The sequence below is a fragment of the Cyprinodon tularosa genome, unplaced genomic scaffold (assembly GCF_016077235.1).
Source record: "Cyprinodon tularosa strain WSP-4 unplaced genomic scaffold, ASM1607723v1 ctg1668, whole genome shotgun sequence".
Lineage (NCBI taxonomy): Eukaryota > Metazoa > Chordata > Actinopteri > Cyprinodontiformes > Cyprinodontidae > Cyprinodon > Cyprinodon tularosa.
In genome coordinates, this window is record NW_024038502.1 from 2,520 (window position 1) to 29,477 (window position 26,958).

Genomic DNA, 26,958 nt, shown 5'->3' on the forward strand with positions numbered 1-26,958 from the left:
TTTCATTATCTGCAGGATATTATTTTGCACAACACTGTGCAGTCATCCCATAATAAGGCTGGGCTGAATTTTCCACAGTAAGTACTGGTTAACTACCCATAAGTTACTTATTAGTTACCCATGCACTCTCTAGCAGTTAATGCAATTTTGTGAACCTTATAGTGAAGTTTTACCCAGTGTTGCATGTATGTTTTTATTATATCTTCCCCATCTGTGTAGATTTTAAATAAAATCAAGTCATGACAAATTACTAACTACACTCATAATAAAACATATAACGTAAGTAGGAACATAAAAACTCTATAGCTACTAAGTGAAACCATTGTCAGAAAAACGTTTTAGTCATGCAAATCATTATGCAATTTTTTTTTTTAATTAAAGGACAGAAAATATTTCTGTATGCATTTGGAACAAGACATCAAAGTATTTCCATTGTCTTCAGTTTGTTCCAACTAAAGATCTCTTTCCTCAGATGATTGGGTTGACAATCTTGCCAATAAAAAGAATGTTTTCTGCGTTTCTCTCTGTGATGATCACCATGAAAGGGCGGTTGAACTTCAACTCTGGGATGGGGCCTTCGATACCGGAGTAATTAACATATCTAATACCAGTAACTGCTGCAGCAGAGACTCCAGCCTCATTTACGTCCAGCGTGGCTTGGTGCACAACCTTTACAGTGCAATTAAAGCAGAGTGAGTTGATTGTGTGAAGATAACATAAGCAAGGATCTTTCCTTCATATTTTCCCATCTTACCTCCGAAACGAGCAGGTTCTTTTCCTCTGCAAGGCCACTCAGATTCGCCTGATCCCCAAACACATCTGTTATTCCCATCCCTTTCAGCACGTCATTTAACTTGGAGGAGGTTTTGATAGAAAACTTGGGAACAAAGATGTTCCATACCCTAAAATAATAATCATAATAATACAGGAACCTTCAATACTTTTCAACCAAGAAAATAAAAAAAAAAACAACCTGATACTTAATGTAGAATCTGTTCACCTTAATTCCATCGACTTCATCCACTTATTGACATGCGCAGGGCTGATATTGTTCTCCAGCATTGTCATATTGTCAGGTAAGAGCAGCAGCATGGAGTAGAGGTTCCTGAGGGGCAGGTGGAGAACTGATGTGTGGATTTCCTGGTCGATATAAGTACTAACATCTTCTTCCATTGTCATCATCTGGACCCTAACCTGGTTAATGATAGATGAACAGTTATGTAGATGTATAATAAAAACAGGATGACTCAGATCTGTTCAGCATGTTCAGCTGTGTGACTGAACCTTTTTGTTTTCTTCCACATTGAAATCATCTTCTCTGGTACATAGAGAAACAAACGGAATTTCCCATTCTCCTGTTTGAGCAGAAAGAGGAGATTTTATGAATTTTTAAAAGCATAACTCAATGAAAGCGAGAGGTCAGGGAACTCATAGGCTGAGACCTTTTACCTTTGTAGTAGATGTAGCTGAGAAGGTACATAACTGTGTTTGGATCCAGGCTTTCTACCAGCTTGTTTATCTTCCCGTTAGTCTTATCAGATACATACTGATTGATGGTATTGGCTGCCTCTGTAGAATTGAGAAAGTCAACACTGAAGCCCTCTGCAGAATAGGACTGCTTCAGGACATCCAGAAACTCCGGCTTTGGCTTGAAGAGTTTGTCCACAAACACAGCCGAGCCTTTCGTGAGGTTTGCAAGGAGCGTACGAAAGGCCTGGTCTACATCTGTCTGAGCAAGCTGGGAGCTGCTGTAGCCCAGAGCACTGAATAGCTGCTGGTGGGTCTCCCCCCGCGCCCCCACAGACAGAGCAGCTAAGGCAGCAGAGATGCTAGCTGGAGAGAAGAAGATGTTTTTGCCTTGAGAGTCAGAATGATCTGATAACTTCTTGTACAGACGGAAGGCAAAGTCCTTGTTTGCTGAGGTCACCAGAGAGAGGTTGTTGTCACTGTCGTCTGCAGCGTTGTCTCGTGCTTCCACACCGTGTCCGATGTGATGACCGCTCCTTCCTACGCAGACCACTGCTAATAAGACCCAGAGAACCCCGAGTGCACGCATCATGAACTAAAACAAAGGGTCAAAAGTGATGTTTGCTTTGGTTAGACAATATTTAGTGATTGACAAAAGCATGGTGGAATCTATAAACCTCTTCATCTGGTTATACAGATGAAGAGGTTAATAGATTTCAGGCTCTAAATTCATTTGTTGTTTTTTATAGTATTTCATACAGAGAGCATTCTTTAGTAGAGTGATTTTTTTTGTATGACAGAACTCTTAAATATTAAATAAAATAAACAAAATTAGTAAATTCTGATTCTTTACAGACAGTATCCCCCATAATATATTATGAGAGATAAAAATGGAACAAATTAACTCACTTTTTCAACTCTCATTTTATGAAAAATAAATGTATCATCTAAAAAAAGATAAAATATATGAAACAATCGCAGTTTAACCTATACTTTAAACATTAATAAATTTTTATCAACTTACCCTCTTTCTTGCTGCAGCTCAGTTTGTCCCAGCTAACACAGGCTGGTTGGAGAAAGAGACGGTTTATATCGTCAATTAGATGAACTTTGATTTGGTTTATTTTCTGTCCAAACTTCATATTTGTTTTACATTTGAGCAGGGGATCAGACGATGACCAAACATGGCATCAAGGTCTGCAGGTGATTCACTAAAAACATACAAAACAAGTGAGCGACTAAATTTAATGTTTATTTGAATCTCCTTATTACTGTTTTAAGGATTGTTCAGTAAAAATGAATCTTTAAAATATTGAATGCCCGTGTGAATGTGAAGAATATGTGTGTGTTTTAGTTTAGAGGAGAGGGGCGTATGTAAAATGGGAGTTATGTGATGTCTGGCAGACAATGAGTTAAAACTATGCATAAATATTTGTGCTGATAAAGACAAAAAGTAAGAAAGAAGTCCTGGTTAGAGTACTGTTAAGAATTAGAGATAAAAATGAAGTGATTAGTATGTATGATGAAGATCTTCGGTAGGATTCATCTCATTTCTACTTTCTTGGCAGATTGGCAAATGTGTTTTTCTTCATTTTAATAGGCAAAAGAGACCATAGAAAATCGCTGTGAACAGGGTTCAAACCTGTGCAGGGAAACCCCATTGGATTTCGAATCCAACGCCTTAACCTCTCGTCCATCACAGCCAGTGTTGAAGTTAAATGTTAGTTATTAGATGGTGTTATAAAACAGGTCAGGGAGTTGAACTGGAAGGATGTAATGATTTGAAACAAAATTAGAGCTCATGATATAAATACATCAAAATTGAACCCTTCTCATAACATACACTGTTTTTTTCTGATGCAGGATGGAAGGGAAGTTGTATCACCTCTTAACAAACATTTAAAACAATCATAATTATGCAACATCAGCTGAAGGTGCTACAATAGACATATACAGCAAACAGAGATTTTTCTATATTTTTGTATCTATATATTGTAGCTTTAATGGTCTTTATTTTTTTTTATTTCAATTTTTCAAAAAAAAAGAGGGAAACAAAACAACAACTAATCAGGGAGAGCAAAATATATATGTATATATAGTATCCACACAAATATGATAGCTTGTCACATTATAACTCTGGGTCTTTTTCCCAGGCCAGGTCCATAAGTCCTGACCTCACCCTACGAGATGTGGTGACATCAAGGTAGTCCAGAAAAGGTTCCCAGGTCCAATAGAATACAAAGCGTTTGTCTTTTAATGCCATAGAAAAAGCCTCAAATGGAATGATACCAGTCACAGTTTGTTTCCACTGATTTAGAGTGGGGGTTTTGTCAGTAATCCACAAGGCCAAGATACATTTCCAGGCGCAGTGTAGCAGAATGTGTAAAAGGTGTCTGTGGCGAAAACCAGCTGGCAGGTCGTCCTCAAGTCCTAACAGGCAAGTCCTTGAGGTATATAATAAATTCAGCAAGGGGATTTTATCCAAAGAGGCAGATTCACAACCAAGCCAAACAGAATCGGGGTCACCTATAAACCATTCTAAAAAAATTTTAAAGTGTGCCACGTGCAAATAATATAACAGGAAAGGGCGGCTAAGCCACCATTCTTAATAGGTAGGCAAAGGAAGCTATATCTCAACCTGGATATTTTTCTACACCAGATACATGATACACTAGCACTATTGAATTCTGCAAGAACCTTCTTTGAAAACATAATTGGCAGCATCTGAAAGTAATACAAATGGCGTGGGAGAATGTTCATTTTGATCAAATGAATTCAACCTAGAAGGGACAGAGGCAGTCCACACCATCTATATATGTTTTATAGTTTGCATGAGAGGGGAAATATTTAATTTATACAGGTCTTTTAAGCATGGCGAAACTCTTATACATAGATTTTATGCTCCTGATTATTCAAAGAAATGAATCTAATACTAGTATCTTGTCTTATGGCGGCAGCTAGAGATTCCATAGCTAGTGCAAATAATAAAGGTCTCAGGGGACAGCCCTGCTGTGTACCCCTTTCAATTGTAAAATTACCAGACCTGAGTCCGTTTGTAATTACAGCTGATAATGGTGATGTGTATAGGATCTGAATCCATTTAATAAAACCCTCACCTAGGCCGAATTCCTGGAGTGTGAAAAATAAGTAAGGCCACTCAACCCTGTCAAATGCCTTCTCTGCATCAAGAGAAATAACTAGGTCTGTATTGTACAGGAAAGAATGCTGAATAATGGTAAGCAGGCGTCTCACATTATGTGATAAAAAAGCCTTCCCCGAATGAAACCAGTCTGATCATTCCTAATAATAGAGGGGAGAACATTTTCCAGACGTGAGGCTAGAACCTTTGCAAGCAGCTTCAGATCCAAATTGAGAACCGATATAGGCCTGTACGAAGAGCACTCTGCAGGTTCTTTCCCCTTTTTTAGTACTAAAGAAATATTAGCCTCCATAAGAGATGGTGGGAGGGCCCCAACTGCAAAAGAGGATGAAACATTTCCAGTAAAGGGTTGAATAGGACAACCTTAAACTTTTTATAAAATTCTGCATTAAATCCATCAGGACCTGGAGTTTTGTTGTTAGAGAGTTGCTGAATTTGATTCTTAGTTTCACTCAGAGATAGTGGCTTACACAGGTTGTCCCTCTGTTCTCCAGTAATTTTTGCTAAATTCAACTTCGTGAAAAAGTTAAACATATCCTGCTATGAGAGTGGGTTCAGCTGAGAGACATATAACTGTTTGTAAAACTTTTGAAAAGAGTAATTATTTTATTATCATAGTTACACATACCAGCTGAATCTCTGATGTGTGAAATATTCTGTGTTGGAGCCCTATTTCGGAGAATATTGGCCAAATATTGATTAGGCTTGTTAGCAAACCCATACTATACACCCTTTGCCTCATAAAGAACATTGATTTTTCCGCATTCTTTGTGAGTAAACTCTCTAAAGCTGTTTTAACCACTTCTAAGTCAATTCTTACTTCTTCACATGGAGATAAAACCGTTAAGTTCAGAACCATAAAACATAACGGCAGGGCTTGATGTTAACCATAGCCCGATCGCCCGGGGCAGGTAGTTTTTATTGTCAGGGGAGTACAAATTTCATTGCATTTGCCCGCCAGGAAAGTGCAATGATCGCAAAACCAAATATTTATCACTCAAAATTACTTTAAAACCAACTACATTTGCTGAGAACGACCCACAAGCGTTGCCAGCGCCATCTTTGTTGTTTTGTACACATTCTTGCGTGATTTGAAAAAGCCGCGTGATTTTCCGCTAGATGGGGTGATTCAGGTCTTGGGGAGAGAATTCTGCAGAGCAGCAGCTGGATGATGAAGTGGTAAAAATCCTTAACGTCAACCCCTGAACGGTGTTGTGGAGACTTGAGGATGATTCTCAGTCAGCTGTGGTAATGGTGAAGGATCCTTCGTGCTGCGACACTTTATCCAGGAAAGCAGCCACTTCTTTGGGATGTTTAAAGACCCTTTCTTGTCCGTTGTACTTGATCCGTAGGACGGCCTGATACAGCATGGCGAAGACGATCCCTCTCTCTTTCAGCTGTTGCTTCACTGGGAAAAATTCCTGACGCTTACATTGAACGGCTGCGGAGAAATCCTCAAATATCATGATTTTGACGCCGTTATACATCAGGGTCTGTGCTTTACGTGCCTCCTGCATAATCCAAAGTTTGTCTTGGAAGTTGTGGAGCTTTATGATAACAGCCCGGGGCCGCTGGTCGGAAGGAGGCTGGCGTCCGCGGGCGCGGTGGCAGTGATCCAGTTTAATGGATCCCCCTTTGAAGCTGGTTTTCAGGATCTCTGGTAGCCAGGCCTTAAAGAAAGCAACCGGGTCAGTGCCCTCGCTGCCTTCAGGGAGCCCAACGATACGTATGTTGCACCTCCGACTCCTGTTTTCTAACTCGTCGATCTTCTCCATAGCCGCCTCCACCTTACACTCGATGTCGGAAAGTTTAGTGGTGTGGTTTGCAACAGCGTCCTCAGTGCTCGTAATGCGGTCTTCAGCCTCTGTAAAGCGGGCATCCAGGGCTGTGATTTTAGACAAACATTCCTCGAGTTTATTCAGAACCGGGTCTATCTTCTTATCAAAGGAGGCCTCCACACCTTTAAGCACTTCAGCAGTTACTCTTCCGACGAAACTGTCTACATCAAGATGACCCAAAAGTGGTCGCGTGTCGTCCTCCATGTTAGCTTGGCTGCTAGATGGCGAGTTTGGTGACTGAACATCTAATACAGGGGGTTTCATGAGCAGGTTAAGTATGTTTTGCCTAGAAGGCGCTCTCTTAGGTCTAGGCATTAAAGACAGTCCACTGAAACCACAGAGTTGCGCAGAAAAAATGGTCAGAAGGATACCGAGCTGTGGGAGCACAAGCAATGAGCTGCTTACTCCGCCATTTGCGTCACGTGACCCCAATGGTCTTTATTTTAATGGTTAACCAAAAATTTTAACTGCATAAAATATTTGTGCAGATAAAAAGCAAAAAGCAACTATGATGTCGTTGTTATAGTAATGTAAAGAATGAAAGAATGCTGCTGTGAAACAATTTAATTTGATTAGAGTATGTAGGTATCATCTAGACCTAATAATAAAAATAATACAGGATATATTTTTTCAGGATATATTTTTGCATTTATTCATAATCTACAGTGTAGATTATGAATAAATGATTAACTAGAACTGGAGCTGTAGTTAATTATTTAACTTATTCAAAATCGCACTGGATCGGCTGTTAAAATCCAATGATTCCCGCCAATTTAGTGACCTCGGCTAGGCTATCAGCCGAGGTATTGATTACCAATCAAAGAACTATTTATCTCTGTTTATTCAAACTTTCACCAAAAGAGGTTGGATCTAGCCTAAGTGATAAACCATTTGTATATGAAACACAAACGACTGCAAGTTAAGCAATGATGTCTTTATTCTAGTAATTGACGATTACAGAAATCTAACTTCAATGATAAACACTACATGCTATTAGAAAAGCCAGTGTGTGTGTGTGTGTGTGAATGACCCCCCTTGCATATGATGAAATGGAGGGGGGCAGCAGCTTGTTAACAATAGGTGGCGATCCTCAACCACGTGGTCACACACAGTTAAACGGAGGCAGATTAGGTCTCAGCTCTGCGCGGTTCCATCTCAAATCAGGTCGAATCTCGGAGGAATTTTAGATCAGTCTGATGCAACAGCAGAGGAATTTGATGGGATTTTAAATCAAGGGAGTTACTTACAGCTATCGAACGAGGGCGTTTCCTTCGCAGACAGACCGTGACTGTGACCGTGACAGACCGCGCAGGTCTTAAAAAACGGAGAAAAGTCCACACAGCGCGCTGCCTCAGAGACTCTGTTTCTGAGGGAGAAAAAGAGAAGAGGAGGGCTTGATGTATGATTCACCGAATTGATTTGGTCCCATTGTGGCAATATATCCCAACACCTCCTCTACTATTGTGTGGAAAGGACTTTCTTTTCTTTGATTTGAGAAGGATTCTTATGAGTTCCTCTTTCTTGGCAAATGAGTTCTACTTCATTTTAATAGACAAAAGAACCCACAGGAAATCGCTGTGAACAGGGTTAAAACCTGTGTGGGGAAAATGTGAAGAACTCAATAACCTGTGGTTTTATCTAAATAATGCCTTAAAAAATAAAGATTTTTGGAAATGTTTATTTGTGTGGCAATGTCTTTTAAAATGTATGCATATTTCCCAGTGAATCCCTGTGATTTCTTTATTCTTTTAGATTTATAATTAGTGTTTTTCAGGTCACTTGATTAACTGTTATTTAATGTACACTGCTCAAAAAAAATTAAAGGAACACTTTGAAAACACATCAGATCTCAATGGGGAAAAAATAATGCTTTTTATTTACGATATTTATGATATGGACTGGGTGATGTGTTAGGAACAAAACGATGCCACATCATATGATGGAAATTAAAATTATCAACCTACAGAGGGCTGAATTCAAAGACACCCCAAAAATTACAGTGAAACACTGATGCGGCAGGCTAGTCAATTTCACTGAAATTTCATGGCAGCAACTCAAAATGGTATTCAGTAATTTGAATGGTCCCCACGTCTATGTATGCATGCCTGACAATGTCGGGGCATGCTCCTGATGAGACGACGGACGGCGTCCTGGGGTATCTCCTACCAGATCTTGAGCAGGGCATCACTGAGCTCCTGAACAGTCTGAGGTGCAACCTGGTGGCGTCGGATGGATCGAAACATAATGTCCCAGAGGTGCTCTATTGGATTAAGGTCAGGCGAACGTGGGGACCAATCAATGGTATCAATTCCTTCATTTTCCAGGAACTGCCTGCATACTCTCGCCACATGAGGCCGGGCATTGCCGTGCACCAGGAGGAACCCAGGACCCACTGCACCACCATAGGGTCTGACAATGGGTGCAAGAATTTTATCTCGATAGCTAATGGTAGTCAGGGTGCCGTTTTCTAGCCTGTATAGGTCTGTGTGTCCCTCCATCTATATTGCGTCCCCATCACTGACCCACCACCAAAATGTTCATGCTGAACAATGTTACAGGCAACATAACGTTCTCCACTGCTTCTCCAGACCCTTTCACATCTGTCACATGTGCTCAGGGTGAACCTGCTGTCATCTGTGAAAAGCACAGGGCGCCAGTGGCGGACATGCCTATTCCGGTCTTCTGTTGCAAATGCCAATCGAGCTCCACGGTGCCGGGCAGTGAGCACAGGGCCCACTGGGTGATGTTGGGCCGTCTGGGCCCTGGGACCACCCTCGTGAAGTCTGTTTCTGATTGTTTGATCAGAGACATTCCCACCAGTGGCCTGCTGGAGGTCTTTTTGTAGGGCTCTGGTGATGCTCCTCCTGCTCCTCCTTGCACAAAGGAGCAGATACCGGTCCTGCTGATGGGTCATAGACCTTCTATGGCCCTGTCCAGCTCTCCTGGAGTAACTGCCTGTCTCCTGGAATCTCTTCCATGCTTACATATTGATGTGCCATCCTGGAGGAGTTGGACTGCCTATGCAACCTCTGTAGGGTCCAGGTAGCGCCTCATGCTAAGAGTAGTGATAGTGACCCTAGCCAAATGCAAATTAGGTGAAAAAGAGTGAGAAAAGATGAAGAGGGGAAGAAACGTCAGTGTCCTCCACCTGTAAAACCATTCCTGTTTTGATGGTCGTCTCGTTGTTGCCCCTCTAGTACATCTGTTGTTAATTTACTTAACACCAAAGCAACTGAAACTGATTAACAACCCCCTCTGCTACTTATCTGAACAAATCAATATACCAGAAGTTTAATTAACTTGATGATATTGAGTAGTGTATTTAATAAAGTAAAGCACCGCTTTTGGTTTCACAGTCTTTCACTGTCTCTACTGTCAACTGATGAAGCACTTGGCCACATGGTGCACTGAAAATAACCAGCTCCTCAACACCACCAAAACGAAGGAGCTCATCATAGACCTCAGGAAAGATTCAACAGGCACCCACGACACCATCCACATTAATGGAATACCCGTTGAATGTGTCTCCAGTTTCAAGTTTCTGGGGACCAACATCTCAGCGGACATGTCCTGGTCAACCAACACCTCCGGCCTGGTCAAGAAGGCTCACCAGCGCCTCTTCTTGAGGAAGAATCAGCTAACCTCAACTATCCTGGTGAACTTCTATCGCCGTGCAATAGAAAGCATCCTAACCAACTGTGTAACAATGTGGTATGGAAGCTGTTCTGTTGCAGAGCACAAGGCACTGCAGCGGGTGGTGAATGCCACCTAGTGCATCACTGGAACTTCACTACCCACCATTGAGCACATCCAGAACAAACGCTGCCTACATCGAGCCCGCAGCTTTCTTAAGGACTCATCTCACCCAGCCCACAGACTGTTTTATCTCCTACCCTCCGGCAGGTGTTTCAGGTGCCTCCGGACCAGAACCAGCAGACAGAAGAACAGCTTTTTCCCCAGAGCTGTCTCTTTACTGAACTCTAACCCTCACGGATAGACTCTACTCTACTTCCTCACACCTACCACCATTTTGCTATTCTGTTTTTTTTTTTTATAAGACTGTAATGTTCACCTGCACTCCTGACTGTTACTATTGTAACAACTGTTTACATGCATCTTGCACTACTCACTTTGACTGAATATTGATTTGCACTGCCGGCTGTTTATGTTTGTACTGCCGACTGTTTATCCACAGTACCAATTGTTTACATTTACATTTGCAATAACGTACTTTAACTGTAATATGCAATTACCTTCCACTGCACTTTAATTTAGATAGATTTTAGCTTCTGTCTTTATTTATTTATTTTATAGTCAAACCCATGTGTATATGCTATTGTACCTAACAGTAAAAACCCTTTTTATAGTAATATCCACCTGTATATTATATTTGGTACATATCCAGCTGTCAATTTAGTTCATAACACTAGTCATCTATATATTATATTCATCGATTAGTAGGATTCTGTTTATAATGGTATTCATCTCTATACTTATTCAGTAGAACCCAGGTCCTGTATTTATGGAACCATTTTTTATCCCACACTTAATGCTATTGCACTTCTGGTTAGACCTAAACTGCATTTCGTTACCTTGTAGCTGTACCTGTGTAATGATGATAAAGTTGAATCTAATCTAATCTATTTGACGGTGTCCTACTGTATATTATACTGACTTTATTTTTTTACAGTGAAGGTAGACTGTTTCTCAGGATTTTTAGTCATAACAATTTACTGTTTTGCTGCACAGTAGGTGAAACTTTTACAGCCTTTCTACAGGGTTTAAGTTAGAAAGTAACAAACTTTGTCTATCCAGAGCAGGGCTGAACATCATGTCATCTTTGTTCTTTTTCTTTGCAAAGAAAAAATGCAGACTGAGTGAAATCCATCGACTTACAGTATGTTACTTGGCTGTGGCTGTTATCTCCATGTAGACTAAGGATTTGAATGGTCACAATTGTTTTTAGATGTGTTCTAAACTACCCTTAGAAGTCACTCAGTCTTTTATTGCACACCACCATTTTATCTCAAACAGTTGTACTGATAGATGACCAAGAAATCTGGCAAAGTTAGAAAATGTTGTTTTGTTTTTCTTAACCAAAGACGTTTACATTTTCTAAATTGTACGTGTTAGGCAATGCGGTTTCAATGAGTTAACGAGTAGAACTTAAATAAATATATCATAATTGAGTGTAGCTCCCATATTATTCCTCTGGAAAAAGTAGCCTTTTTTGTTTGTAGAAATTTACATCTGTAGTTTTCAATATTATGTTTATTTCAAAGCTTTCAAAATTGTGTATTTAGAAACCCTGACGTAAAAGTGCAAAATAATAATTAACTGCTAAACAAATTAGTTGTTCAGCCAATATATTAAAGAGTACCACTTGAGCAAAGATATATATGTGTTAAAAATAACAGAAGGAAATATTGGTAACACCTTACAATAAGGTTAACAAAATGTTTAACTACGAGAGAGTGCCTAGGGAACTAATCAGGTTCTAATCGGTAGATAACCATTACTTACTGAGGAACACCCAGCCCACTGCTATTAAGGAACTACTGCTTATTTAACTGGGAAACACTGAGTAACTAAGCAGGAACTATTGGGTCATTACACTTTATTTAAGGAAAAACAAAAACATTAATTAATTGTCAAGTAATGATTGTAATGAGGATAGTACTTGGTATTATCCTTGACTTTAGAGTATACAAACACAGATAATGGTCAGGTACTGATTGGTAACTACCAATTAGTTCCTGATTAATTACTTTGTACATCCGTGGTAATTATGCAGTCATAATAAGGCTGGGCTGAGTTTTCCCCAGTAAGTACTGGTTAACTACCCATTAGTTACTTATTAGTTACCTATGCACTCTCTAGCAGTTAATGCTATTTTGTGAACCTTATTGTGAAGTGTTACCCAGTGTTGCATGTATGTTTTTATTATATCATCACCACTATGTAGATTTTAAATAAAACCAAGTCATGACTTATTATTAACTACACATAAAAAAATATGAGTAGGAACATAAAAACTCTATAGCTACTAAGTGAAACCATTGTCTTAAAAAAAGTTTAGTCATGGAAACCATTATGCAATGTCTTTTTTTTTTATTAAAGAACAGAAAATATTTGTTTATGCATTTGGAACAAAACATCAAACAAAGTATTTCCATTGTATTCAGGTTGTACCAACAAAAGCTCTCTTTCCTCAGATGATTGGGTTGATAATCTTGCCGATAAAAAGAATGTTTTCTGCGTTTCTCTCTGTGATGATCACCATGAAAGGGCGGTTGAACTTCAACTCTGGGATGGGGCCGATTATAGCGGAGTCAACAACGAATTTAATACCAGTAACTGCTGCAGCAGAGACTCCAGCCTCATTTACGTCCAGCGTGGCTTGGTGCACAACCTTTACAGTGCAATTAAAGCAGAGTGAGTTGATTGTGTTAAGATAACATAAGCAAGGACCTTTCATTCATATTTTCCCATCTTACCTCCGAAACAGTCCGGTTCTTTTCCTCTGCAAGGCCACTCAGATTCGCCCGAACCCCAAATACATCTGTTATTCCCATCCCTTTCAGCACGTCATTTAGCTTGGAGGAGGTTTTGATAGAAAACTTGGGAACAAAGATTTTCCAAAACCTAAAATAATAATCATAATAATACAGGAACCTTCAATACTATAATATCAATCAAGACATTAAAAAACCCAACCTGATACTTAATGTAGAATTTGTTCACCCATATTTAATCAACTTCATCCACTTATTGACATGCGCAGGGCTGATATTGTTCTCCAGCATTGTCATATTGTCAGGTAAGAGCAGCAGCATGGAGTAGAGGTTCCTGAGGGGCAGGTGGAGAACTGATGTGTGGATTTCCTGGTCGATATAAGTACTAACATCTTCTTCCATTGTCATCATCTGGACCCTAACCTGGTTAATGATAGATGAACAGTTATGTAGATGTATAATAAAAACAGGATGACTCAGATCTGCTCAGCATGTTCAGCTGTGTGACTGAACCTTTTTGTTTTCTTCCACATTGAAATCATCTTCTCTGGTATCATAATGGTCAAACGGAGATTCCCATTCTCCTGTTTGAGCAGAAAGAGGAGATTTTATGAATTACTAAAAGCATAACTCAATGAAAGCGAGAGGTCAGGGAACTCATAGGCTGAGACCTTTTACCTTTGTAGTATATGTAGCTGAGAAGGTACATAACTGTGTTTGGATCCAGGCTTTCTACCAGCTTGTTTATCTTCCCGTTAGTCTTATCAGATACATACTGATTGATGGTATTGGCGGCCTCTGTAGAATTGAGAAAGTCAACACTGAAGCCCTCTGCAGAATAGGACTGCTTCAGGACATCCAGAAACTCCGGCTTTGGCTTGAAGAGTTTGTCCACAAACACAGCCGAGCCTTTCGTGAGGTCATCATGAGCTGCTGTGTTTGCAAGGAGCGTACGAAAGGCCTGGTCTACATCTGTCTGAGCAAGCTGGGAGCTGCTGTAGCCCAGAGCACTGAATAGCTGCTGGTGGGTCTCCCCCCGCGCCCCCACAGACAGAGCAGCTAAGGCAGCAGAGATGCTAGCTGGAGAGAAGAAGATGTTTTTGCCTTGAGAGTCAGAATGATCTGATAACTTCTTGTACAGACGGAAGGCAAAGTCCTTGTTTGCTGAGGTCACCAGAGAGAGGTTGTTGTCACTGTCGTCTGCAGCGTTGTCTCGTGCTTCCACACTAGAGACTGCCATTTTTTCGGGGAATCCCACGGGTCACGTGATTCCCATGAGTAACGATCACGTGATTGGGACGGTACAGGATTAAACATTAACGGGAGCAGACGGGAGCGGGAGCAAACCAATAATAACAACAACAACAAAAAAAAAACTAGGATCGATGCCAAAAAATAAAATAAAATAGAAAGAAAAAAAATCCCGCACTGGCGCGCCGCCGCCATTTTGTAGTTTTTTTCCTTGAAGCCTACACTATAATGCGAGTCAAAAAAACTACACGACCCAAAAACCAACAGTGCTTCCGCTCTGAGTTTTTCACCAGCGCTCAAAAAAAAACAAAAAAATAAAAACAAGAATGGGAGTGGAGCAGGAGCGGGACTCATTCTGAATGAGAGCGGGATGGGAGTGGGAGTATATTTATTATTATTATTTAGTGATTGACAAAAGCATGGTGGAATCTATAAACCTCTTCATCTGGTTATACAGATGAAGAGGTTAATAGATTTCAGGCTCTAAATTCATTTGTTTTTTTTTTATAGTATTTCATACAGAGAGCTTTATTCAACAGAGTGATTTTTCATTTTATTTTATGACAGATCTCTTTAAATATTAAATAAAATAAACAAAACTTGTACATTCTGATTCTTTACAGAAAGTATCCCCCGTAATATATTATGAGAGATAAAAATGGAATTAATTAACTCACTTTTTCTTTTTTCATTTTATGAAAAATAAATGTATCTTTAAAAAAAAAAAAAACAATAAAACAATCACATTTTAACATATACCTTAATAATCAACACCGTTTTCTGTAAATTTTTAACAACTTACTCTTTTTCTGGCTGCAGCTCAGTTTGTCCCAGCTAACACAGGCTGGTTGGAGAAAGAGACGGTTTATATCGTCAATCAGATTAACTTTGATTTGGTTTATTTTCTGTCCAAACTTCATATTTGTTTTACATCTGAGCATGGGATCAGACGATGACCAAACATGGCATCAAGGTTTGCAGCTGATTCTCAAAAAACTACAAAACAAGTGAACAACTAAATTTAATGTTTATTTGAATCTCCTAACTATCGTTTTAAGGATTGTTCAGTAAATATGAATATTTAAAATATTGAATGCGTGTGTGAATGTGAAGAATATGTGTGTGTTTTAATTTTGAGGAGAGGGGCGTATGTAAAATGGGAGTTATGTGATGTTTGGCAGACAATGAGTTAAAGTGAAGCTAAGATTAGCAGGTTAGTTATAACAGTATTCAGGCAAAGAAGTAATCCTACTGGGTAAGATGGCCGTTCTCTCCATTATACATTTCATTTAGCTTTTTTCTTGGTGCTAGGTCATGTCTTTTAGTCAGCCTATCATGTTCTCTGTTTAGATTTCTTCATGAGAAAACAAGAACACCCATTCCAGACTACAGTTGAAAAGAAGAGGATCAGTGATTCACCTCAGGTTGCACTCGTAGCTCTCCTTTTAATTTAATCTACATGTAAAAAAAAAAAAAAAACTCAGATTAGCTCTTATTAACCCAAAGTTAAAAATGAATCCACGTTCTAATAAATACCTAAAAGTAATACATAAAAGTTGCATTGTTTTTTTTCTCAGTTTTTTAGGAAATAGCCCATTAAACTGAAAATACAATATTGGAGTCAAGGAAATAATTGTCATCTATATTCTGGAGAACATTTATAGTATTTGAATAACCATTACTTATTGGGGAACAGCCGGCCCATCACTATTATAGGAAAACTGCTTTGTTATCTGTGAAACAGAGAGGAACTAATGTATAGTTTCACTTTAGTTAAGGGAACAGAAAAACATTAGTTAATTGTCAGATAGTGATTAATACTGATTGGTTAATCTCTATAATGGTTTACTTTACTTTAAGCTAGGGGGACCAAACGTCCGTATTTTCCGGGACATATCCGTATTTCACGTCCTCTCCTGTTTTTTAAAATTACCTTCATTGGACCATTACATTTACAGGCACTAGGGCACTGCACACGGAGCTGCGTGTGACGTAATCCCTCAGTGATTAACTGAACTGTTTAACTAGAGCAGTCGAAGGCAATCCTAAACAAATGTGTTTTTAGTCTTGATTTAAAGGAACTCAGGCTTTCTGCACTTTTACAGTTTTCTGGAAGTTTGTTCCAGATAAGTGGAGCATAGGAACTAAATGCTGCTTCTCCATGTTTAGTTCTGGTTCTAGGTATGCAGAGCAGGCTGGAGCCAGAAGACCTGAGTGGTCTGGAGGGTTGATACACTGATAGCAAGTCTGTGATGTATTTAGGTGCTAAGCCATTCAGAGATTTATAGACTAACAGAAGTATTTTAAAGTCTATTCTCTGAGATACAGGGAGCCAGTGTAAGGACTTTAGAACTGTAAATGTAGCTTGCCACCATCAGTGTGTGAGTGTGTGCGTGAATGGGTGAATGAATGTAGTGTAAAGCGCTTTGGTCAAGTCTCCTAACTTGAATAAAGGCGCTATATAAGTACATGCCATTTACCATTTACCATAACTGGGGTGATGTGCTCTACTTTCTACTTAGTGAGGACACGGGCAGCAGCGTTCTGGATCAGCTGCAGCTGTCTGATCCACTTTTTAGGCAGACCTGTGAAGACTCCGTTGCAGTAATCAATTCGACTAAAAATAAACGCATGGATTAGTTTTTCCAGATCATGCTGAGACATTAGTCCTTTAATCCTGGAAATGTTCTTCATTTGATAGAAAGCCAACCTTGTAATTGTCTTTAAATGCTTTTGGATTAAATGGATGGTAAAACAAGTCAGGGAGACAAATGGATGGACACAATTAAAAACAATATAAAACTGTGCATAAATATTTGTGCTAATAAAAATTAAAAAGTAAGAAAGAAGTCCTGGTTAGAGCACTGTTAAGAATGAGGGAAAAACAATGAAGTGATTAGTATGTATGATCAAGCTCTTCTGTACTATTGTGTGGAAAGGACTTGATTTAAAGCTACAGTGTGTAATAATTACAGGGATATACAGTCAGAAATGTAATATATTATACATAACTATGTTATTTATCATCATCTACGAGCTCAGCCTCTTAACCTTAATATTTGCGTTGCCTTAGAATTCGTTATTTATAATTACATAGGAGCGGGTCTCGCAGCCATGGAGACAGACATCTTTGCGCTACGGCAGCGCAGAGGCAACAAACTAGCGATTGCGAGATCGCCCATTACGCTCGAAAGTAACTACGGCAAGTTGAGAGAGATGAACTGAGACGGTACTGAACAATAGATGGCAGTATTAAAATTATCTATGTAAACAAACCTCATCACTTGAGAATGTAGGTGATGCGGACGTCGTGGAAGACATTTTGTCCCGTAACGCTCGCCGTACTGTTGGGGGGGAGAAGCGGTGGGGGGAGATGTTCATGTTGCTGCGGTCTGCAGTCTGGACGTTAGATGTCGCTGAAACTTACACACTGTAGCTTTAATGTATTGAGGATTCATATGAGTTCTACTTTCTTGGCAGATTGGCAAACATATTCTTCATTTTAATCGACAAAAATGCGGAAGCATATTGCATTCACCAAAACAAAAAAAGTCTGACAGCTTATCTCATAATTACTAGATCAGTATCTCATAGTTACGAGATTTTTCTAATAATTATGAGACATTATCTCATAATTACGAGATAAAGATCTCGTAATTATGAGGTACTGATCTCGTAATTACGAGATCTTGTTTCGTAATTCTGAGATCATATCTATATATTTGGTTACGCTTATTTGAGCCCGTAAGGTAGAATCTCTCACAAAACTGGTCTTCATGATTACTTATTAAGAATATCTGCATCTGCTCCACTGAACAGTTCTCTGTACCCAGGTCTAATATGATATCCGTTGGAGTTCCGCTTCTGTTTTTCACTTCCATCCATCTATAACCCTGGGATTACTACTTGTGGAGTAAGCATGCAGCGATATGACCATACGCGAAAATCCATCAACAGCCCTATTAATACAGATTGCGTATGGTTTTAGTTTTACATATGAATCGACATGCTGCATAAAGTTGGGACCTGGTCATTTTAAACGATTCTGAAGCTGTCATGATCTCGGCGCTGATGTTTCAGTTTTTCCCTTTGCTCCTTGCTCCCCTGTCTAATTATTCCTGCGGCTGATTAACCCCAATCATTTGATGGACAGTTCTATGTGACACCACCAAACCAGCTTAAATTCTTTTCAGACGCATTCATTTACAACCATAAAGCAGCCTGTGTTGGTTTAATTGCTCCTGCATGAAAAGTAAAGTCAGAGTGGGCTTCATCGCCTAAAACATTCTAAGGATTTACTTTACAATGCAGACAAATTAAAATAAATTCAGTCCACATTAAGGAAACTCTGTATTTCCCAGTGTTGCATACCTAAAAGGAAATAAAAGCATATTAAATCCAGCAACCCACTCATTGTCCACAGGGCAGCACGAGGGACACGGTCGAATGCCTTCTCCAAGTCCATAGGATTTCCTAAAAGTGCGTTCACGAGTCTACGGAAACCGCGGCAGACCAAACCAGATGAAAGACATCCTATACGCTGCTGTTTATGCTCTAAAAACATTCTAAATGACTTCATTTCGAGTAAATTATGGATGCTACCCACTCAGGACACTTGGAATACATTGGACGAGCAGTATGGAGGAATATTGACACGTTTTTTGTGGACTTTTATGGACCTTTCTGCCTCGGGCACAATAGACCTCCATTATTTGAATGTCAGCAGACAGCAAGAGGCCTCCCAGATCTCCAGATGCATTTGAGATATCAAAAAAGTACTCCAGAGTGTTGTTCAGCATGGGGGTGAGTAGAAAATGAAGGCTAATCATGTTCTGGGTGTACTATTCCTTTAAAATCCTCCGGAGTGTGCCTGCTGGGTTAGTCTGTTGGCCAGTGTTCTGTCATGTTTGGGTTGTGTTACTAGCCCAAATGCAGAACACACTCCGAGACAGGGGAAAAAGTTCAAAAGTTTATTAAACACACAGGTTTGAACACAGAACTGGTTCTGGGGAAAATGTAGTCCAGGACTGGTCACGACTGATTTTCACTGCGGAGGGGGACAGAATGGTTAGCTAAAGTCCAGGTAATCTTGCTGGTTGAGTGGGCGCAGGCTTGTACCTGTTCAGAGGTTTGAGCAGAGCGGCAGAGGGAGAAACCTGGAGGGTCCAGAGGCTGACGGCAGGCTGAGGGCTAACAGGTTTGATTCTCCAGGGTTCCTCCGTGATCAGACAGACTGGTTTCAAACAGAGAAACTCTTCCAGAGTTTCTGATCTCCAGGGTTCTTCAGTAATCTGACAGACTGGTTTCAGACAGAGATACTCTTCCAAAGTTTCAGGTTTCAGACAGGTCCTTCCTAGAAGCAGAGAGGACAAAAACAGGCTAGGTTCAGGTTCAGGTTATCAGGGAGACAAGATTCAGGCAGGCAGGTTGGCTCAGGCTTGCTAACCATAACTGGCAAAACACTCTGGCACTGGAGTGTTGTCCACAGCCCACTTAAGTACTGGTCTCCTGATGAGCAGATGAGAAGCAGCTGGTGAAGTCAGCTCCAGCTTCAGGAGAGCCAGTACGCCATCTGGTGGAGGAAGGTAGACAGCACCCCAGATCCCAACAGAAGAACAAACCATCAGGAAGGGATCCTTGGCGCCCTCTGGTGGGCAAGCCTCTGGATCCCAACAGAAATCCTGTCCATAAAAGTTATGAACAGGACCGGTGACAGAGGGCAGCCCTGTCGGAGCCCAAAATGCACCGGGAACAGGTCCGACTTAATGCCGGCAATGCGAACCAGACTCCTGCTCCGCTTGTACAGAGAACGGATGGCCCCTAATAAAGGGCCCCCGACTCCATACTCCTGGAGCACCCCCCACAGGGCAGCACAAGGGACACGGTCGAATGCCTTCTCCAAGTCCATAAAACACATGTGGACTGGTTGGGCAAACCATGAACCCCAAGCACCCCGTCTCTTCTTCCCCCATGAAAGGCGTGTCTGTTGGGTTGAGGAGATCCTCAAAGTATTCAGTCCACCGCCTGACAATATCCTCCTTCAAGGTCAGCAGCTCCCCACTCCCACTGAAAACAGTGTTAGCGAAACACTGCTTTCCCCTCCGGAGGTGCCGGACGGTTTGCCAGAATCGCTTTGAGGCCAACTGATAGTCTTTTTCCATGGCCTCTCCGAACTCCTCCCAGGCCCGAGATTGGCTTCACGGTACCTGCTTGCTGCTTCAGGAGTCCCACAAGCCAGCCAAGCTCGATAGGACTCCTTCTTCAGCTTGACAGCATCCCTTACTATCGGTGTCCACCACCGGGTTCGGGGATTGCCACCACGACACGCACCGCAAACCTTACGGCCACAGCTATGGGCAGCTGCATCGACAATAGAGGCAGAGAACACAACCCATTCGGACTCCATGTCTCCAACCTCCCTCGGAACCTGTGAGAAGCTCTCTCGGTGGTGGGAGTTGAACACGTCCCTGACCAAGGGTTCCACCAGACGTTCCCAGCAGACCCTCACTCCACGTTTGGGCCTGCCGAGTCTTTCAGGCTTCCTCCTCTTCCAGCGTATCCAGCTCACCACCAGGTGGTGGTCGGTGGAAAGCTCTGCCCCTCTCTTCACCCGAGTGTCCAGGACATGCGGCCGAAGATCAGAAGATACGACTACAAAGTCGATCATCGACCTTCGGCCTAGGGTGTCCTGGTGCCAAGTGCACCGATGGACATCCTTATGCCTGAACATGGTGTTCATTATGGACAATCCGTGACTTTCACAGAAGTCCAATAATGAGACACTACTCGGGTTCAGAGCTGGAGGCCCGTTCCTCCCGATCATGCCCCTCCAGGTTTCACTGTCGTTTCCCACGTGGGCGTTGAAGTCTCCCAGTAGAATGATGGAATCCCTGGGAGGGGCGCTTTCTAGCACCCTCCCCAGGGATGCTAAGAAGGCCTGGTACTCCGTACTGCCGTTCATAGGCCGAAACAACTGTCAGAGTCCTCCCTTCAACCCGAAGGCGAAGGGATGCGACCCTCTCGTCTACCGGGGTGAGACCCTCTGAGAAGGCTGAGCTAGGGGGACACAAGCAGCCCCACCCCCGCTCTCCGCCTCTCCCCGCGGGTCACTCCAGAGTATAAGAGAGTCCAGCCTCTCTCAAGGAGCTGGGTTCCAGAGCCCTGGCTGTGCGTAGAGGATGAGCCCAACTATTTGTAGCTGGTATCGCTCCACCTCCCGCACAAGTTCGGGCTCCTTCCCCGCCAGTGAGGTCACATTCCAGATCCCTAGAGCCACTTTTTAGGCAGACCTGTGAAAACACCATTTCAGTAATCAGTTCGACTAAAAATAAATGCATGGATTAGTTTTTCTAGATCATGCTGAGACATTAGTCCTTTATTCCTGGAAATGTTCTAAAGGTGATAGAAAGCCAACCTTGTAATTGTCTTTAAATGCTTTTGGAGGTTCAAGTCTGAATCCTGCACTACACCTAGACTTCGGGCCTGATCAGTGTTTACTAGCTGAAGCGACTGAAGCTGTGTGCTAACTTTAGATCTCTCCTCTATTGGTTCAAAGATTATTACTTCAGTTTTCTTTTTATTCAGTTGAAGAAAATGATGGCACATCCAGGCATTGATTTCTTCTAAGCATTTCCTCAGTGCTTGAATTGGTTCATAGTCACCTGGTGACATGGTGATGTAAAGCTGTGTGTCGTCTGCATAGTTATGGTAGCTGATGTTGTTGTTTTTAAGCAAGATGGGTCATTACACTTTACTTAAAGGCAAACAAAAACACTAATTAATTGTCAAGTAATGATTGTAATAAGGATAGTACCTGGTATGATCCTCGACTTTACTTTAGGATATACAAACAAAGATAATGGTCAGGTACTGATACGACTTAATATTATGCTTGACTCAACAGATTACGTATTATAATAGCCAGCCAATAATTTGGTATTGAGTAAAGTAGTTTTTCATAGGCTGTGATTTCAATGCTTGAGGTTTATTCAAAACCAACACTCAGAATTTCTACCCTAACTTTGCAGTAACGAACCAGTAGTCCTCTAATGTATTTTAATGTGTTTTGGAATTTTGTGAAGCACTTTGTGACCTCAAAGTCTGTGAAAAGTGCTATATCAATAACCATTACTTTCTTACTAACTATTTAACTATATTTTAGTTTCTTTATTAGTTCCACTTTGGTTTCCTTGGTAACTACCAACTAGTTCCTGGTTAATTACTCTGTATATCTGTGCTAACTGTGCAGTCATCCCATAATAAGAATGGGCTGAGTTTTCTCCAGTAAGTACTGGTTAACTACCATTAGTTACTTATTAGTTACCTATGCACTCTCTAGCAGTTAATGCAATTTTGTGAACCTTGTGAAGTGTTACCCAGTGTTGCATGTATGTTTTTATTATATCATCGCCACTGTGTAGATTTTAAAGAAAACCAAGTCAGGAAATATTATTGACTACACGTAAAAAAAATATGAGTAGGAACGTAAAAACTCTATAACTACTAAGTGAAACCATTGTCTTAAAAAAGTTTTAGTCAAGCAAATCATTGTGCAATCTCTTTTTTTTATTAAAGAACAGAAAATATTTGTTTATGCATTTGGAACAAGGCATCAAACAAAGTATTTCCATTGTATTCAGTTTGTACCAACAAAAGCTCTCTTTCCTCAGATGATTGGGTTGATAATCTTGCCGATAAAAAGAATGTTTTCTGCGTTTCTCTCTGTGATGATCACCATGAAAGGGCGGTTGAACTTCAACTCTGGGATGGGGGCTTCTCTGGGTATAATTAGAGAGTATCTAATAAGAGTAACTGCTCCAGCATAGACTCCAACCTCATTTACGTCCAGCGTGGCTTGGTGCACAACCTTTACGGTGCAATTAAAGCAGAGTGAGTTGATTGTGTTAAGATAACATAAGCAAGGACCTTTCCTTCATATTTTTCCATCTTACCTCCGATACAGTCAGGTTCTTTTTCTCTGCAAGGCCACTCAGATTCGCCTGATCCCCAAACACATCTGTTATTCCCATCCCTTTCAGCACGTCATTTAAGTTGGAGGAGGTTTTGATAGAAAACTTGGGAACAAAGATTTTCCATTCCCTAAAAAGATAATAATAATAATACAGGAACCTTCAATACTATAATATCAATCAAGACATTAAAAAACCCAACCTGATACTTAATGTAGAATCTGTTCACCAATATTTCATCAACTTCATCCACTTATTGACATGCGCAGGGCTGATATTGTTCTCCAGCATTGTCATATTGTCAGGTAAGAGCAGCAGCATGGAGTAGGAGTTACTGAGGTGAAGGTGGAGAACTGATGTGTGGATTTCTTGGTCGACATAAGTACCATAATATGTTCTGTGGCTCATCATCTGGACCCTAACCTGGTTAATGATAGATGAACAGTTATGTAGATGTATAATAAAAACAGGATGACTCAGATCTGCTCAGCATGTTCAGCTGTGTGACTGAACCTTTTTGTTTTCTTCCACATTGAAATCATCTTCTCTGGTATCATAAGGGTTGAACGGAGTTTCCCATTTTCCTGTTTGAGCAGAAAGAGGAGATTTTATGAATTACTAAAAGCATAACTCAATGAAAGCGAGAGGTCAGGGAACTCATAGGTTGAGACCTTTTACCTTTGTAGTAGATGTAGCTGAGAAGGTACATAACTGTGTTTGGATCCAGGCTTTCTACCAGCTTGTTTATCTTCCCGTTAGTCTTATCAGAAACATACTGATTGATGGTATTGGCGGCCTCTGTAGAATTGAGAAAGTCAACACTGAAGCCCTCTGCAGAATAGGACTGCTTCAGGACATCCAGAAACTCCGGCTTTGGCTTGAAGAGTTTGTCCACAAACACAGCCGAGCCTTTGGTGAGGTCATTATGAGCTGCTGTGTTTGCAAGGAGCGTACGGAAGGCCTGGTCTACATCTGTCTGAGCAAGCTGGGAGCTGCTGTAGCCCAGAGCACTGAATAGCTGCTGGTGGGTCTCCCCCCGCGCCCCCACAGACAGAGCAGCTAAGGCAGCAGAGATGCTAGCTGGAGAGAAGAAGATGTTTTTGCCTTGAGAGTCAGAATGATCTGATAACTTCTTGTACAGACGGAAGGCAAAGTCCTTGTTTGCTGAGGTCACCAGAGAGAGGTTGTTGTCACTGTCGTCTGCAGCGTTGTCTCGTGCTTCCACACCGTGTCCGATGTGATGATCGCTCCTTCCTACGCAGACCGCTGCTAATAAGACCCAGAGAACCCCGAGTGCACGCATCATGAACTAAAACAAACGGTCAAAAGTGATGTTTGCTTTGGTTAGACAATATTTACTGATTGACAAAAGCATGGTGGAATCTATAAACCTCTTCATCTGTATAACCAGATGAAGAGGTTTATAGATTTCACGCTCTAAATTCATTTGTTGTTTTTTATAGTATTTAATACAGAGAGCCTTCTTCAGAAGAGTGATTTTTTATTGTATTGAACTCTTTAAATATTAAATAAAATAAACAAAACTTGTAAATTCTGATTCTTTACAGACAGCATCCCCCATAATATATTATGAGAGAAAAAATGGAATTAATTAACTCACTTTTTCTTTTTTTATTTTATGAAAAATAAATATATCTTCTAAAAAAAACAAAAACAATAAAACAATCACATTTTAATTCAATTTCAATTGAGTTTATTTATATAGCGCCAAATTCACAACACATGTCATCTCAAGGCACTTTACAGTTCAACCAGATCATACAGTCAAATTTTAACATATACCTTAATAATCAACACCGTTTCTGTACATTTTTATCAACTTACCCTTTTTCTGGCTGCAGCTCAGTTTGTCCCAGCTAACACAGGCTGGTTGGAGAAAGAGACTGTTTATATTGTCAATCAGATGAACTTTGATCTGGTTTATTTTCTGTCCAAACTTCATATTTGTTTTACATTTGAGCAGGGGATCAGACGATGACCAAACATGGCATCAAGGTCTGCAGCTGATTCACTAAAAATCTACAAAAGAAGTAAACGACTAAATATAATGTTTATTTGAATCTCCTAATTACCATTTAAGAATTGTTTAATAAATATGAATATTTAAAATATTGAATGCCCGTGTGAATGTGAAGAATATGTGTGTGTTTTAGTTTTGAGGAGAGGGGCGTATGTAAAATGGGAGTTATGTGATGTCTGGCAGACAATGAGTTAAAGTGAAGCTAAGATTAGCAGGTTAGTTATAACAGTATTCAGGCAAAGAAGTAATCCTACTGGGTAAGATGGCCGTTCTCTCCATTATACATTTCCTTTAGCTTTTTTCTTGGTGCTAGGTCATGTCTTTTAGTCAGCCTATCATGTTCTCTGTTTAGATTTCTTCATAAGAAAACAAGAACACCCATTCCAGACTATAGTTGAAAAGAAGAGGATCAGTGATTCACCTCAGGTTGCACTCGTAGCTCTACTTTTAATTTAATCTACATGTAAAAAAAAAAAAAAATTCAGATTAGCTCTCAATAACCCAAAGTTAAAAATGAATCCACGTTCTAATAAATACTTAAAAGTAATACATAAAAGTTGCATTGTTTTGTTTCTCAGTTTTTTTTAAAGAAATAGCCCATTAAACTGAAAATACAATATTGGGGTCAAGGAAATAATTGTCATCTTTATTCTGGAGAACATTTAGAGAATTTCAATAACCATTACTTATTGTGGAACATCCAGTACATCGCTATTATAGGAAAACTGCTTTGTTATCTGCGAAACAGAAAGGAACTAATGTATAGTTTCACTTTAGTTAAGGGAACAGAAAAACATTAGTTAACACTGTCAGATTAAGTAGTGATTGGTTAGTCGCTACCTACTTGATATAATGGTTTACTTTACTTTAGGCTATACAAAAACATTGCTTAATAGTGATGAAAATGGATGATAAAACAGGTCAGGGAGACAAATGGATGGAAACAATTAAAAATAAATAAAACTGTGCATAAATATTTGTGCTGATAAAAACAAAAATTAAGAAAGAAATGGGGCAAAAGGGTCTGCCTGCCTGCGCGGGGGAAAGAAGGAAAAAAGAGAGAAAAGGGGAAAAAAAGGAGGAAAACATGTACTATATCAATTTCTATCTACTTTTTTTTACCTTCCCAACATTTCTTACTGTCATTTCTGCACTTATTTCAGGCTTTATCATCACATTAATTTTTATGTTTCTTGCGGGATTTGAACCTGTGCTTGGGCAATACCGCTTGCATCTTAGGGCATTCCAGAGCTAGAGGTACACATGCAGTGTATTCTGGGTTATGTAGTAACTTTAACAAAGGAACTGTTTTGCCCTATAAATCAGCCTAGTAAAAACCCTGTGATAAATCACACAAATGCATTCAAAGCAAATTTTCTTGTAAATAAAAATATTATAAATGAGAAGTAATTATGGCTTTAGTTTTAACAATTCAATTCAATAGGTAACCCCCACTGGTATTCAAAAAAATTAATAAAAACATGAAGGTTGTTCTTAACTCAAAAAAAATGATGAAACCTTTATTTTGAGAAACAGAGAAACAGAGGGTAACAGAAACTAAAATTTTTCCTCCAGTCTTCCTGGGTAAGTCCAGAGGCAGGACAATACCAACGCCCTTCAGCTGGGTGTGTCCAGTCTTTTTGCTTTTGTCCTGGCCACACACCTTGCACGTGTTAGTGGGATTTTTCCTTCGCTAGCCCCTTCCAGGTGGCTCCCC

At 40.3% G+C, this 26,958-nt stretch overlaps 2 protein-coding genes and 1 non-coding gene across 8 annotated transcripts; all 3 read right to left on the reverse strand.

Annotated features, from left to right (window-relative positions):
• Positions 1-374: 374 nt before the first annotated feature.
• LOC119780832 (serine protease inhibitor 2.1-like) lies at positions 375-15,104 on the reverse strand. Of its 3 annotated transcripts, none has more exons than XM_038281046.1 (6): positions 15,034-15,104; positions 1,450-2,062; positions 1,285-1,355; positions 1,001-1,194; positions 755-902; positions 375-669 (listed from the first exon to the last, which is right to left on the reverse strand). In XM_038281046.1, the coding sequence occupies exons 2-6, from the start codon at positions 2,057-2,059 to the stop codon at positions 469-471; spliced, it is 1,224 nt and encodes a 407-aa protein (XP_038136974.1). In that variant the 5' UTR covers positions 2,060-2,062; positions 15,034-15,104; the 3' UTR covers positions 375-468. The 3 variants fall into 3 exon arrangements, with proteins under 3 accessions (XP_038136974.1, XP_038136975.1, XP_038136973.1); XM_038281047.1 differs by lacking the exon at positions 15,034-15,104 and adding an exon at positions 2,492-2,582; XM_038281045.1 differs by lacking the exon at positions 15,034-15,104 and adding an exon at positions 2,377-2,407.
• Positions 3,089-3,170, reverse strand: trnas-cga. Its single transcript has one exon. It is a non-coding gene; the product is annotated as a tRNA-Ser (tRNA).
• On the reverse strand, positions 12,555-25,150 carry LOC119780831 (serine protease inhibitor A3K-like). Of its 4 annotated transcripts, none has more exons than XM_038281040.1 (6): positions 25,046-25,150; positions 23,879-24,509; positions 13,494-13,564; positions 13,210-13,403; positions 12,963-13,110; positions 12,555-12,877 (listed from the first exon to the last, which is right to left on the reverse strand). In XM_038281040.1, the coding sequence occupies exons 2-6, from the start codon at positions 24,504-24,506 to the stop codon at positions 12,677-12,679; spliced, it is 1,242 nt and encodes a 413-aa protein (XP_038136968.1). In that variant the 5' UTR covers positions 24,507-24,509; positions 25,046-25,150; the 3' UTR covers positions 12,555-12,676. The 4 variants fall into 4 exon arrangements, with proteins under 4 accessions (XP_038136968.1, XP_038136971.1, XP_038136972.1 ...); XM_038281043.1 differs by lacking the exon at positions 13,494-13,564 and adding an exon at positions 23,714-23,784; XM_038281042.1 differs by lacking the exons at positions 12,555-12,877; positions 12,963-13,110; positions 13,210-13,403; positions 13,494-13,564 and adding exons at positions 22,776-23,097; positions 23,183-23,330; positions 23,430-23,623; positions 23,714-23,784.
• Between the last annotated feature and the right edge of the window lie 1,808 nt (positions 25,151-26,958).

Bases quoted from the DNA above. Each gene is read 5' to 3' on its own strand.
- LOC119780832 (XM_038281045.1), bottom strand. The intron at 903-1,000 runs GTGAACAGATTC...TTATTATTTTAG, and splicing joins ATGAAGTCGATGGAATTAAG to GGTATGGAACATCTTTGTTC. The intron at 670-754 runs GTAAGATGGGAA...TGCACTGTAAAG, and splicing joins AGAACCTGCTCGTTTCGGAG to GTTGTGCACCAAGCCACGCT.
- LOC119780831 (XM_038281040.1), bottom strand. From the start codon at position 24,506: ATGATGCGTGCACTCGGGGTTCTCTGGGTCTTATTAGCAGCGGTCTGC. The intron at 13,404-13,493 runs GTTCAGTCACAC...ATCATTAACCAG, and splicing joins ATGTGGAAGAAAACAAAAAG to GTTAGGGTCCAGATGATGAC. The intron at 13,111-13,209 runs GTGAACAAATTC...TTATTATTTTAG, and splicing joins ATGAAGTTGATTAAATATGG to GTTTTGGAAAATCTTTGTTC.